Genomic DNA, 15,413 nt, shown 5'->3' with positions numbered 1-15,413 from the left:
GATTAGCTTGGGGCGTCTGAAGTAGGACGTAGGACTTGCTCCGAACCTCTATAAATCTTCCATGTCATTATTTTTTATTTACTTCGTGGTTATGTTCTATTTAATCACCATTGCATCCAAGATCCTAATTTTCTGCATTAGAGAAAAACTTTAGGTAAACTGATCACCTATAAGGAGTGGCTTATTTTTTCAACACATTCTTCCCTTCACACCATAGAGGGTCGTCTCCAGCAGACCGCCATTGTCCTCTTTCTCTCTCTTTCCCGAAGCGGTGGCCCATACATTAACTAAGAAAATTGACTTTTATTGTAATATCCACACTCAAAGAGGCTTATAATTTTCCATTTCTCTTGTATTAGAAATACCACTTTCTTATCCAACTATTCCCCTCATCACCCATGATTTAGATAGTTGAACAAAGTTTACCAAATTAATTCCTAAAAAGACAAGAACAAGATATAGAAAAAGTAGGTACCTTATTAATACGTTGTAGTGCCCCTCCAGTTGCAAAAGTTTCCCTCCCATCATTGTCCACCGTCACGGCCGCAAGTTTCGCTAGGGTTAAACCAGCTGCAAAAGGATGACCAGGATTGCTACCAAAAAAAGAGATGTTAGACTTCTAATTCGGCAAAAGATTACAGCAACTACATACTTAAAAGTCTTTTACCTTTCGAGATCCTCGTATCTAATGTGGATATTGGTAATAGAGAGCTTCAAGTTTCCAATTATTGTGTTGATCAACGATCCAAGCCATGATGTGTTCTGTAGCAAACAATGTAGAATAAAAACTAATAAGGATGTCTATACAAAGAAAAGGTAACATTTTTAACTGGGGACTAGTTAAATCATCATTCGTCACTATCGTGAGATACACCATCACAGTGGTGTAACCATTTTTTCGCTCGATATATGAATTTTATTAGAGGTACCATTATTTATTAATCTTGATTTAGCCGGGTGGTCCATAGAGGATGCCCCTATTATAAGTATTTAGCAACCAAGATAAGTTGGTATTTATATTTTGTTATAGCAGTTTCAATTATATTAAACGACATTTAGTTTCATAAGTTTAAAAGATTCACAGAAAAGTTTTACGTAACATTGGAACTGTCTTACTTGGAATGTGGATTGGTCCTCTATGTTGTAAGCGTATAGGTATGCTACCATGTGAGCATTCGTACGCTAGAGGTTTGCCTCTTTGGTATGCTATTTTCTATTGCACTTTTTGATATTTTCTTAGACAATTTACTTCAAACTTGAAGCTACTTTCGCTATAGTTCACTCTTTTAGCATTTCTTGGAATAGTTTTGATGTATTACCCATGTATACTTTTTTCACATAAATAAAATATTATCTCTAATTCAAAAAAAATCTGAATTACTGCACTATTTATATGTCTTACAAGAACCATCCTATACAAGATGAATTCAGCAAAACCAAAGAAGCCAAATGATCGTATAATAGCATACCATCTCAAGTTTCAGTTGTTGTTGAGTCTCCAAGAGCTTCATTTCCATATCCTATTATGCAAATAAACAATTAGTCTATAACAGTGAATCAAGGGATCGAGTATACAAGATAAGTATACTATTATTAGGTTATTACCGATGTAAGTCAAATTAATGCAGTACTCTCTTACCCGTACTCTACTCTTTTTAGCTTCCTGGACAGCATCCTCAGTAAATCCTTCAACAGTAGTTGCAGGTTCAACTAATAAGAAAATACGATCGAGATAGACCAGAACTGGCTCTTGCCCCAGCCTGCTCCATGGAACCTGATTTTTGACAATATTGAATTAGATTGCACTATAGCAGTGAGGGACACAGGCATCATTTTCTCGGGTTACGAAGTTTGAGGTTAAGATCATGAAAATCTTAAGTTAGAGTTACATACCTTAATTTTTACTGATCCAAGAAACCCTGCCTTAACTTTAACAGGTAGTTTTAACGCATTTAGAGCCTCTGGCTTCAATTGCATATTTGTGAGCTCTACATCACCTGTAGTTTATGCATTTAATATAAGAATGAGAGAAATGCAAAGTCGTCTATAGATAGGTAAGTGATGTCCTGCCGTAAGACCACAGAAATACCGCGTCCTGAGCCTAATATCTATATTATGAAGTTCTTAACAAAAACAATATGTCAATATCAATGACATACATGTAAGGGTGCTCAAAGTTTGATATGAAACTGGATTACTTGGAATAGATAGTACTAAAGTAGCAATTCATGACCTTTCAAAATACCATCTACCAATTATTACAGAAATTCATATACATTGTACTGATCCAATCTAAATTAGAAAGTCGGAACTATTTAACAGAGTCAATTGAGGAATTCACAAACTCAAACAAGAATAACATATTTTTCCCTAGTTAATTTGCATTTCACTACAACTGAAGTATGAATAGTGGAACGAGTGAAATTCTGATTATTTGCTGATTCTCACATCTAAGCAGCTCCATATGGTTTAAGCAAGACAATATTTCACTAGATTTTATATATACAATCAAATGTGCCCCTTAAATTTTAACCAAATATATCACACCAATTCCAAAGTTCAATATAACATAATGCTTTCAAATTCAGTAACTTGAGTTCATACACTTGATTTTCAAATAATTTTCCACATCCCAATACCTGATCACAGAGAAGTAATTCAAAACTTATTCAATACTAATACTAATCTAGTCAATAGCCAGATACTCACACTAATGCTAAATTTCTAAATTCTTCTTTAACTCAACCTAATTAAACTAAAAGTATTGAAACTAATCCAAAATTGGTCCAATTTTATCTTTGAGTTTCTACAAATTACCTACTTATCTACATTGCAAATGCTCAACTAACATTCAACCAAATTTCAGTACACTGTAAAACCTAAAAATTGATTTTAACTAGTCCGATTCCACAAAAATCAATAAGAAGTAATCAAATTAAGCAATTTCTTCGGAAACAAGAAACCTAATAGAAATTTGGAAGAAGAAGAGATAATCGAACCTTGCCAAACACTGATTTTCAGTGCTTCTCTATTAAGACCTAAGACATAATTGCCAAGATATTTCTGCAACAAGAATGCCACCTGATCTTCTAACATGGTGTTTTGTTTGAATCAGACTTGTTCTTCGTCTGATCAAACAATAATAAGAAGATACAAAAATGATCAGAGATTAGAGAGAGAAAGTAAATGTAATGTCTGCATATCTTCTTCGTCTAATTTTGTGGGTTTTTAGAGAGAGAAAGTGAAAATAATATCTCAGAGGTTCGGGAAGTTTAATTGCGATCAAATTAAAGTTTTTTTAATGGTCCTGTGGACATAGTCGGTACTGGGTAGGGCTTTAGAGAGAGAGAGAGAATATCGTGGTTTAATGCCACGTTCATTTTGGAGAACACGCTAGGCTAGGGCGAAATTTGAAGTGACTTAAATGGCCACCTTGTTTGACTTTATTTGCTAAAATACCATTTTTTAGTTGTTTTACCATTTTTTCTAATTTGGGTTAAGTTCCCCAATTGTCCCACTTTCCATTCTCACCCGTTGACTTGTAGTTTTGTAACTCAACCAGGGTATAACCACTACAGCTCTATCAAATGTATAAGTTATGTCGGCCTATCCAGACAGCTCTTATAAGTTTAGGGGCATAATCTTAGTCATAGAACAGAAATTGAATATAAGCTTGAGAAGTATGATTTACCCTTTGAGATAAGTTCGGGAGCTATCGAAGAAGAAGATAAATAGAAATATAATCTTAATTAATTTGTGAAACATAATTTTAGGAGGTATAATTTTAATCGTTGAAGGAGAAGATATATTCTAAAAAGGACATTTTCCCCCATTATTACATAGATGGTTCCCAGCTTCCCATTTTCGGAAGAGTTATCTTTGTAGAATATATTCTTCTTCGGACACCTGCGAAACTTTATTTTTAAGGGATGAGAATACCTTTCAAACTTATCTTCGATCAAGTATTGAGATTATAGAATTGTCTATGTCTAGCGGATACGAGTTATACCCTCAATTTACTATGAAAATGACTATTACTACTTTATCTCTCGTTAACTTCCTTGTCTCTTTCTAGGTTTCCAAGTAATAGATTGATGCATAAATGGTTTTATCTCACAAACATGAGAATTATATATAATCTTTCATATTATACATGGATATGTACGATTTGTTAACTAATAAATGTGAACGTGTATGTTTATTATGTCATTAAAGAAGACAGACCTGAATGACTTCGTAGTTTATAATAGACTTGACTTGACCACCAAAATATAATTAAAAAGATAAAAATATAGTTTTTTTTGTTGAAGATAGAATATATTTTCTTAGAAACAAATAGACTTGACTTCTTCTTTTTTGTTGAAGATCTTTTTGTTGGTTTTTTTGCTTGATGAGATGATCTTTTTGTTGGTTAAAACCACGAAATGAACTTTTAACATGCAAACCGTAACACCCAACTTATAAAGGCAAAACAACACTAAATAAATATATAACCCAAATGAAGGAAACGAAGTCCATCATCAAAAAAATGAAGGAAATGAAGATAATTAGAAGTTTAAAGGATATAGAGAAGCCAAAAAATTTGGAAAAGAAAAATTTGGAAAATGTTTTATACCAAATAACTAAAAAAACAATATGGTAGATTCTTGCAAGTTTGCTAGGATTTCACTTGTTTTGGTATATTTAGAAAATTAAGATTTTATGGACTAAGAGCATCTTAAATGCATCACATAAGATCAAAAACTTATTGGTCATTTGAGTCAAGTAGTTGATGTCCAATTTCTTTTGTCTTAGGTAGCAAAATAAAGATCCTATAGTTACTCTAAGAGCATCTCAAAATAAAGATCATATAAATACTGGAAGAGCATCTACAATGCAACACTCAAAATCTAAAATTTAAAGTGTCGCATAAGAATTTTTGAAGTTTCTTTTTAAAAATCGTCTTCAAATGCAAGACTCAACATGAATCGCTAAAGTAATGCGGCAAGATTTATTTTAGAGATCCTTAAGGGAACAATCTAAATTTAGAGTGTCCTCTTGGGGGTATTTAAGTGTCACAAAAACAAATCAATTAATTTTATGTCAAAATATAAGCTTCGGAGTTTCTCTTTGTTGTTGTCAAAATTTGTCAATCTAGTATCAGTCAGAATAAAGAAGACTTGATGTTGGATTAAGTTTTGATGAGTGAATTTGCTTTGTTGATCCCCGCTAAGCTTCGGAGTTTCTCTTTGCTTTGTTGATTCCCGCTAAGATCAATCTCGAGGAAAAACCTGCAAGGAGGTCGGAAACCTCTCCAACGCTCAAGACAGTCAGATTGCCCTTGTAGTTAAAAGATTGAGTGTTGAATGAACAGTGGAGTTTGTACTTTGTTCAAGGAGAGTTGGTGCCCTTTTATAGGTTGTTTTGCCCAGCTGTTGATAGACGGTTGATGAGCCTAAAAGGTTACCCTAAAAGGTCTATACCTGCAAGTATACGCGCTTCAAGTAGTAAAACATGAAGATGTTAGTAGACTTTTACAAGGTAAGATTGTGTTTATTTTGGAGAGTATTTTGCTGTTGGAATCATCTGTGTCACTCCTGACTATTGGAATCCGACTTCACGGGCCAAGGTAAGCCTAGTTCGAGCTTATTGTGCCCATGACCCTTCTGTGACTCTTCCGTGGCCCAAGCAGTCTACTTTGGGTCACAAGCTCGCAGACAGTTTTCCCAGCCCTGCTACAAATAACCCTAGTTTCCTTCCAAGATCCGTTAGTGTCACATTTACTTTCCAACAAACTGTAATTTTGCCATCAATGGATAGTGCAATTTCCGAACCTTATTCGAATCCATTTCAGATATTCGAAAGAAAAACAAGGTGTCCAGAAAATACAAACATTTGCTTTAAAACATTTTGTAATGCATTTGAAAACCATCCCGTTCAGGGGCGAGCCCACATAGGGGCCCGTGGGGGCGCGTGCCCCCACGACCCTAATGTGACTCGTATGTGTTCAATTACACTTGGTACTATATTATGTATCTATAGTTCCACATTTTAAACAAAATTCTTCTCTAGCTCAAGTGGTGAAATGCTTGGATTACATTATGGAGTTCTTGGGATCGATCCACCCACACAACACATTTTTTTCTAGAATTTTCACTACTTACACTTTTTTCGTAGAATGTCTACTATTTACTTTAGTTGAAAGTATTGTATGGTTTATAATGATGCTTATTGAAAATACTTTATAAAGTGCATGTTTGGTCTAAAATTGGTAATTATTAATTGAACTAATTCAATTTTGACCTCCTCAAAGTGACCAACTTAATAAAACGACTTCGTAGAGATGATGAATACTCTAAATAACTCCCTTAATTTTGATTCTGTCTGATTTTTCAGTGACTTGTATTTTGGACTTAAAGATTGTTTTTTTACACGTTTGTTATAGTAAACATTTTATTAGAAAGAAAAGTTTATCTTCATTTTTTTTCCATTACGACCACTTGCTCTTCATCATCTCCACCATCATTTTCTTAATCTTCACCATTATCTCTTCATCACTTCCTTTGTATTTTATTTTAATATTTTTTGTGAATGGAGTGGGGAAAGATCCCCAAACCATATTGATGTGAAAATTAGAGATTACTTGTTTTACATCAAAATTACTCTGGAATATCTAAACTATATATAAAATTTTGTTGAAAATTTGTTTTTTTATTCTAGCATGATCGTATATTATGGAATTCTTTCACTAACTATAACAAAAAAAGTGCCCCCACTCATAAAATTTTCTGGCCTCGCCACTGATCCCGTTGATAATTTTGATCTAAATTGTCAATTTCGCAATAACCTATAGAATTTTAGGTCTGGTCAGTTCACATTACCCTTCGCTGCAAAAGATCTCAGAATGAAGTTTGATACATGATGAGACATGAAAATGTCTCATCTGAATCTCTTAACTCGGGTTATTTAGTCCAACTTGAGCGGTTACTCTGATGAATTATTTGATTTTCTTTCTCAGGTCTCATTTACAGATTTTGATGCGAAAACATCGTGATAAAGACATAATTGAGGAGCATTTTGGTCATTTTAATGACAAGGGTATTCTGGCCAATATTAGTGCTCATATGAAAGTAGAGTCCAATACGAATCCATCGGCGAAAGCGGAAGTGGAATCGTAGTCCGGATGAATAACGTAGAGCAAGCCAAAGTTTAAGGGAAATCGGTTGACCAAATGTCAACATGAGCTGTCAGTGACACGTAGCGCGAAATAAGGAAGTAGATGAACGGCTTGCATCTTTCCCGGGATAACCTCGGCCAGTGGAGGGTTCATTTCTGTATGTCCAAGGTACGGATCCAGTGGAACCCAGCGCAAGAGTTTACCATGCAACCGCCCGCAACCTTTGAAGATTTAACGGTTTGTATCCTTTCAGCGCGTATGATCTCATCTGATGGGGTGGGTCGTGCATTCTCCATCTGACCGTGAGACAGCAGATTGTCCTCTCTTGACAGCAAAGACTAGGCTGATTGGCTCCCATATTTTGGGCGATTTCCTTCTTCTCCTCACTCGTCACTTACCCCATTTAAATTGAGAACAATTTTTACAGTAAGAAATATTCGTAGAGAGAGAGAGAGAGAAGGAAAGAAAAGAAAGTTGTGATTATGAAAAACAGAAATGAGACAAAGAGAAAGAAAGGAAAGACGAACAGAGAAGGAAAGTGTGGAAAAGAAGAAACCGATAGTAGAGAGAGAAAGATGATGGGAGATGGATTGCTTTAGGAAATTCTTAGATGGAGATATCTTCTCGGCTTCTATAGAGAGATCGAGTGGTTCGTCTCGGGTATAAGAGAAGACAGGAAGAGAGATTAAAATCATCTCGGTTTTGGGCAGCTCTCCATTAAAGAATAAGACCGAGTTAGAGAGAGAAAGTAAGTTTAAAGTTTCTGTTTCTTCTTCTTCTTCTTCTTCTAATCCTTCTCTTTGTGAGAGAGAAAAGGATAGATAGAAAGAGTTAAGAGAGAGAGAGAGGTTACTGTTTTGTAGAGAGAGAAAGAGATTGAATTATTTATAAAATCCATTGAAACCATCTTTTTCTTCTTCTTTCTTTCTTGTTTCTGTTAGAGAGAGAAAGAGAGAGTTATAGTATTGTTAAAGAGAGAGAAAGAAAAAGGTTAGAGTGAGAAAGAAGGATTAAACAGTAGAGAGAGAGAAAAACCAGGTGAGGAAAATAATTTTCCCACAGAGAAGCATTTGTCGGGAAGACGAGAAAATCGTTTTCCCTGAGGGCGCGTTTGGCAGAATTCAGCAAAACCAGAAGGAAAATACACTTCCCTAAGGGTTTGTTTGGCTGCACAGAGGGAAAATTGCGAGAAAAAAGGTTGTTTCTTTGCCGATTCTTTCTCCCTCTCTTATTTAATTAATTCTTATTTATCCCACCATGATTATAATCTCTTTAGTGATGAGTAGCTAATTTATATAATCTAGGATTAGGATGAAACCTTAGTATCGCGTAAATGTCTGACTTTTTCAACTCATACCTAAAATCTTCGAAGTACTTTTAAATGATAAATTGATTTTTCTTATTTAAATTCATGATATGTCTTTCATTAACTATACTTATGTTTTGATGATTCATGTTTAGACTAAGGTTGTGTTTGATAGCAACTAGGGGAAAGGAAAAAAAAATAGAGAAAAATTTGCTCGGAGTAAATTTTTCACAGAGAAACATTTACCTTATAGACACTTTTGCATTTTCTGATGTTTGATTTGTAAAGAGAAAAAAAATTCTAATTTTCTATTTTCTCAATTTTGTATTGTTTGCTTCATGGATCAAAAAGTTTTCATTTAGATAGAGAGAGAGAAGCAAAGCAAACACAAGTTGATAAAAAACAATAAAATTAATACACAAAAAACAAATATTAGGAGAAAAACAAACTAATAAAATTAATACAAAAAATAAATTCCAGTATGTTTATCAAATTCAATACTGTTCATCATGGTCATTAGGGTAAAAATCAGGTTGTATTCAAGTAACTTTGCCAGGTAAAATCGGATAGTCTTTGTTGTTAAATCTTGAAAACCCTACAAAAGGTATGAACCAGTGTTTTTTGTTGCACACAAAATCCTTTGTACATCTATGGGGGTGATAATTGATTGTAGTTGGGTAGAATTTAAAGTTATGAGATACTAACTTTCTGCCATTAAAGTTTGGATGATAGATCATTGAAATCTCTACATGGACATTACTGTTAGATGGTGATTGAAGAACCATGGGTATTTTTGGGCAATGGAGATTTATTACAAAATTAAACACTCTTAGAATCTAGAGAGAGAATACTACTTCAATAAACGTTTTGAGGTTATCTTTCAGCATCTTCACTCAGTATTGGTATGAATAAAAAAAAGGGGTATTTTCCAAATGACCCCCAACTTTGTGACCAGCTTCCTGCCTAGCCCCTAGATTAAAGAGAGAGAGAGGAAGAGAGAATTAATTTTTTTTTTTTTTTTTTTTTAGGTTTGAAGTCGCCGGCCGGAAATTGGCCGGCCGGCGACTCTTGCCGGAGAAGATGATGAGTTGGCTAGAAGATGAGGTGGCAGAGAGAGGCTATGAGATGGAGGAGAGAGAAATGTTGACTGGTTAACGGTGTTATAACGGAATCTTAAAAAGGGGGTCATATGGGTATTTTTGCTAATCTAGGGGGTTAGGCAGGAAGCTGGTCACAAAGTTGGGGCCCATTTGGAAAATAACCCTAAAAAAATTTAATTAAAGATTATGAAGACCATAAAAACCCCGCTCTGTCTCTCTTTGCAACTTTTGTGAAAAGAGAAATTTGGAATTTTGGAGTGGGAAGTGAGGTATATGCATTGAAATAAAATGAAGGCTTTTTTGGGAAGTGTGTTAGGAGTCAGATGAAGAATTAAAGTATGAAACCCAGGACTAGAGAGAGAAAGTAGTAATGAGAGAGAGGTAAGTGGCAGAAGATGGGACGTTTATGAGGGAAACAACGACAAACTTTTCTTTGAAGAAAGTTTTTCTCTCTTATAAGGTGGGTCAATAGTTTCTCTGCTTTTGAGGAAATTCGGGAAAAAGTAGTCACGTGACAAAAGATTTCACTTTCCCAGTTTTGTCACTCAAACACCGGTAAAATTATATTTTAGTGAAAAAAATTCTCTTTTCTCAGGGAAAATGGTCTATCAAACACACCCTAAGTGTCTTTAATGTCTCATGCTTAGGATTTGATAGTTAATAGTTAGATTATCACTTGAATATTTATTTTTGAAATCAAAACATTATATTTTGTTCTAAGAAAGTTGTATTTTCCGAGGATGATAGATTTGTCTGTCCTTGAGTTATAGAAGATCGAGTTGTCACTAATTAGGCAATAATTTACGCATATTTAGGTGGATTCCGAAACCCTAGACTTTCTCTATATAAAACTTCTCTTTACACTTTATTTTCCCGTTATTTTGGAATTATTTATTATTTTTTCCACCACAACATCTTACACCGAAGTAAATCCAAATTAGTTATAGGAGTCAGAATAGATTGACTTAGTCTCTGAGGAACGAACCGGTCTTACCGGAACTATTACTTGACGCCCGTATACTTGCGGGTGTTGACCTATTTAGGAAACTTTCTAGGCCCATCAATACATCCGCTGCAATGATGTGTTAAAAGAGATATTTGTCATTGTTAACTGGCATAAGGCTCTCCGAGAAAATAGTAACAAAACTACTGGTGCATAAATGTGGAACCGATGTGGAGATGCCATTTACTTCAAACTCTTTCCAACAACACTTCTTCCAATTATAAGAATAAAAAGACACACATTTCGTCTTCCTCACTTCTTCTTCACAATCCCGTCCTTCAGATGAAGTTAATATTATCTCGTCATCTGACCCTACAAACGTACAAAACCTAACACCACAACTCTCACCCAAATGAAATGGCAATGTGATACTACTCGTCTCACTCCATCTTCCAGCGCTATTACTTAGAAAACTACCATCACAACCAATAGGCGTTAGATTGATCTCCTCTTCCAGCTTGTAATCATCATTTTCATATATATATATATATACATCTTGAACATACAATTGTTTATTCTAACCAACATAGCTAAACACCCACTCACTTCTAATAAATAAACAAGCTCATTACGAGAAGTAAAATATGATGCACCATAGATGGGGTTGTATTCAGTTCCTAAAACATCTCTAGGTTGATCAAGGATGAAATCGGAGACTGTGATTGTCCTAAACTTCTCCTTTCCGACATCAAATGCCACTATGCATACAGGACGATATTTACCATCCCAAAAGCCATTATGAAGAAGAAAACTACTCCAATAAATAACACCATTCACATGAACGGATTCCTCCGCTATGCCATAAGGTATATCTGGGACCTCTTCGATCCTCCTCCATCTATTATCACCATTAATACCTTTACGCCCTGCTGTCAATACCTCACAAATCAAACATTTTCTTTGAAGATCTCTACAAAGAACATCCCACACACAAACTAATTTGTGTTCACTAGTGGAAGGATCAAAACCTAATTGGTAGTTGGGCTCAACGCCGCAATATTTCTTCATCCTCCAACAATCTTTTTCTTCGCATAACAATGATGATTCAAACCTCGGTGACAATTCTCCAGTACTGATATTGCATATACGAACAACATACTTGTAATGTGACTCAACGAGACATATTAAACCGTTTACAGGATTCGAAACACAATCGTAAAAGGTTGAATCCGCCTCCTTTACTGTGTCAACCACAACAACATTTGTAGCAGTTTCTTTGTCGTCTTGAAACAATATCATGTCAGCTGTAATGTAGGACTCCTTATCATGCCCACTGTCCCAATGGTACATTTCATCATGCTCATCATACTTTTTCTGATTTATCTTTGGCGGCCTAGGTACAGGATTGACAATCAATAGACGACGAAAACTCGTCTTAGAACGGTTAAGAAGGTGTGAATCAATAAAATTTTGATCTTTTTGAATTAAAGAACACCATCTCTTCGAAACAGTCTTAAAACGAATTAGGGTTTTCACAGGGAGTCTGGAGATGAAAACATAAGACTTGCCCTAGTTTAGTTAGTAGAAGATCAATCCTTGCAAGAGACTGAATCAATGATCCAACAACAACTTCAAAAGATGAGAGATAGAGGCCTTTCTACTAGTTTCTGAATAAAAGAAAGAGGAGTTGAAGAGGGAGGGAGGGTTCTTTTATGCCCTAATCCCCAACGGTTCTCATCGATTTAGACTCAATTTTATCTTAGGGTTTACTTTCAAATTGATTAAGAACATGACCCATTTTTTGTGTTAGGTGATTGACATGTGCAACTTAACAATGTGGCGGAAGACTTTAAAAAAAGAATGGGGTGGAATATTTGTGAATTTTAAAGTATCTGGACATAGAGTCATAAGCCCAGGGTCGGCCCTGACTTTTCGGTGGTCCGAAGCAAGGTCTGAAATTGTGGCCCCTTCTATCAAATTGTAAAACGTATAAATGTATTACATGAAAACCGTAAGTACCGCAAAATATTTTCATCATATTTATATAACAAAATAGTTTTTCTTTTTATAATTACCATCACTGAAATTTTGTTCTTAAATTTTTTGATGCAAAGCCACTAATAATCGTCGAATAATTAAGACTGTCAGTCATATCCTTCTCAATAGATAATATAACTTACTCGTTTAACCTTTCTTGCGACATAGTAGATTGAATATAAGACTTAATCAACTTCAACTTAAAAAAACTTATTTCTGCAGAAGCAACAGTAACTAGTATCGTTAACATAGTTCTATAAGAAACCCGTGTGTTCGGGTAACAACCTTTCATATCTTTAAAAAATCTAGCGCTTCAATTGATCCTTTGATCTCATTTGGTAAAAGACGCAACACTTTCAGTTCAAAAAATAAGTCTGGTCCGTCTATGTCATATGACTCATTATCAATTATGTTTGAAAAGGGTTTCAAGGCGACCACATGAATCTCTCAGATCACCATTATCTTAAGAGTTTAACTTTTTTAACTGAAACAGAAAACAAAAAACAATAGAACAACTTGTAACAAAAAACAATAGACTTTGTTTCTAGAAATTGAATAAGCAGTCCGATTTGGCACTTTGGCTTGAAGAAAGAAAAGGATAGTGGAATTTCATGATTTAAATATTTATAAAGCATTTTTGTTTCATAAGTCAAACAAACTTTTGGGCCCACTATTCATTTTAAAGATCATCAAATTTGGTGGCCTTTTTTACTTATCATTTGTTAAATGGGGCCCTTATCAAATTTGGTGGCCCTTTTTAAATATAAAAATTGTAGTTATTTTTTTTTTATCACAAATAAACTTTCATAAATAAACATATAAGTTGTTCAAGTTACATGTAAAATAGTAATACAAAGACCAACTGATATTAAAAGTTAACTGAAAGGACTGAATCTAAACAGATCAGTCTAGGAGGACTAAAGCGGCATGCGCAAGATTATGAGCCTCCTATTCTGGGTGTGTGAATCACTTCCACACGTAAAGATCTCAACCGTCCACGAATGTTCTCAATCAGGTAAGTCAATTGCCACGGGGTATTAAGATTATAATCATTGAGAAATCCAACGGCCGTTGTGAAATCACTTTCAAGTATAAAAGTCTCAAACCCTAAATCATTTCCCAGCTCTAAACCTAATTCACATCCAACGACCTCACTGTGTAGCGGCGAAATGGGGGCGAATGTAGTTATTATCTTTTTATTTTTGTGGTGAAATTAGGGGGTTTTTTTCGTTAAGCAAAATTAGGGGTTAAAGATGATGTGATTTTAGTTTTCTTGTGATTTAGAGAACAAAGAAATGGTTTCTTACTGATTTACTGTGTTTGAGATTAATAGAGGGTCTGAAAATGAGCCCAACTTACAATTATAAGTTCCCAAATCACCCATTTTTCTTCTTCTTCTTCTTCATATCATCACCCTCTGAAACACCACAATGCAACATTAATGAAGATCTAAAACAGAATGCCAAAAACAAGTAACTTTAAAACATCAAACTCTAAATCACAATTCATATTTAGATCTAATCGAACAACTAAAACTTCACATACTTGTTAGTATCATATTTGTATAACACCACTAGCTCAGCAATATACTTATTAAGTGGGTATGGTTCTATTGTATTTATCGTAGCATTCCTCACCAATTTCCTTACCTCGGTCATTCAATGTTGAAATTGTAAGATTCAAAATTCTCACCACAATTTCATCATGGAATGGCCCCAGATACGGAAATTTGTGACAGAAAACTTCATAATCTCAAGAAAAGTTTGGAGAAACAAAAAAAAAAAGTAGACAAAGAGGAAGAGATAGAGAGATTTGATAACATGATCTCTCTCCTCTCTCTATCCATTCCTCTCTGTCTTTCCTCTTCCTCTTTTTCTCTCATGTCAAAAAATTGTAAAGGAATAAGAGGAAGTGAACAAGGAGGAGGCTCTATATATCGACTATAGAGTGAGTGGATGTGGGTGGGTGGGTGGGGGAGTATTTATTAGGGTTATTTCCCTAATGGCCCCCTACTTTGTGACCAGCTTCCCCGCCTGGCCCCCTACTTTACGAAAAATACCCATATGGCCCCCTTCCGTTATAACACCGTCACTCTCTCTCTCCTCCATCATGTTTTCTCTCTCTGCCAAGTCACGCCACATCACCTTTTAAGCCACCTCATCATCTTCTCCGGCATGGGTCGCCGACCGGTCAAATTTCCGGCCGGCGATCTTCAAATTTTTTTTTTCTTTCTCTCTAAACTCCGGCGAAGGGGAGTTTAGAGAGAGAGGGAGGAGAGAATAAAAAAAAAAAAATTTTAAAGAGAGAAAAAACTTTGAAGGTCGCCGGCCGGAAATTTGGCCGGTCGGCGACCATGCCGGGGAAGATGATGAGGTGGCGTAACAGATGATGTGGCGTGACTTGGCAGAGAGAGAAAACATGATGGAGGAGAGAGAGTGACGGTGTTATAACGGAAGGGAGCCATATGGGTATTTTTCGTAAAGTAGGGGGCCAGGCGGGAAGCTGATCACAAAGTAGAGGGCCATTAGGGAAATAACCCTATCTATTATTTAATCTACCAACCGTATTATTGCAAACTTGAAAATTAAAATCTCTTGGATTTTATTTTTGACATAAAAATTGAAGTCTCTTGGGTTCACCGGAAATCTTATCTTAAAATTATTTTTATTTTGGTAATGCTACTTGTACATAATCTTTGACAAAATTTTCGATTTAATGATTCATTTTCATTAAAAGACAAAAGTGGGCCAAAAATTGACTTTAATCTCGGACCACTCTTTTAGAAGTTTGTCAAGAATCTTGTTAAAGATTTTTTGTACACTTTGCATTTTTAATTGACGTTTCGATCATGGATCCTTATATCATGGACCC

The 15,413-nt window shown here is 35.1% G+C and overlaps 1 protein-coding gene across 1 annotated transcript in view; it reads right to left on the bottom strand.

The window, feature by feature from the left end:
- LOC147536794 (pleckstrin homology (PH) domain-containing protein) overlaps positions 1-3,392 on the bottom strand; it is a 48,473-nt gene extending 45,081 nt beyond the window's left edge. The window contains exons 1-6 of the mRNA XM_086644190.1: positions 3,000-3,392; positions 1,894-1,997; positions 1,640-1,774; positions 1,470-1,520; positions 668-762; positions 476-593 (exon numbers count right to left, since the gene is read on the bottom strand). Of these exons, the coding sequence (XP_086500316.1) occupies positions 476-593; positions 668-762; positions 1,470-1,520; positions 1,640-1,774; positions 1,894-1,997; positions 3,000-3,096 (600 nt within the window). The 5' untranslated portion in view covers positions 3,097-3,392. The remainder of the gene's footprint in view (positions 1-475; positions 594-667; positions 763-1,469; positions 1,521-1,639; positions 1,775-1,893; positions 1,998-2,999) is intronic.
- Positions 3,393-15,413: the final 12,021 nt, after the last annotated feature.

This window comes from Eschscholzia californica, unplaced genomic scaffold (assembly GCF_041429995.1).
Source record: "Eschscholzia californica isolate CP2 unplaced genomic scaffold, dmEscCali1.0.p SCAF_5, whole genome shotgun sequence".
Lineage (NCBI taxonomy): Eukaryota > Viridiplantae > Streptophyta > Magnoliopsida > Ranunculales > Papaveraceae > Eschscholzia > Eschscholzia californica.
This window is presented reverse-complemented; position numbering and strand designations above follow the sequence as displayed.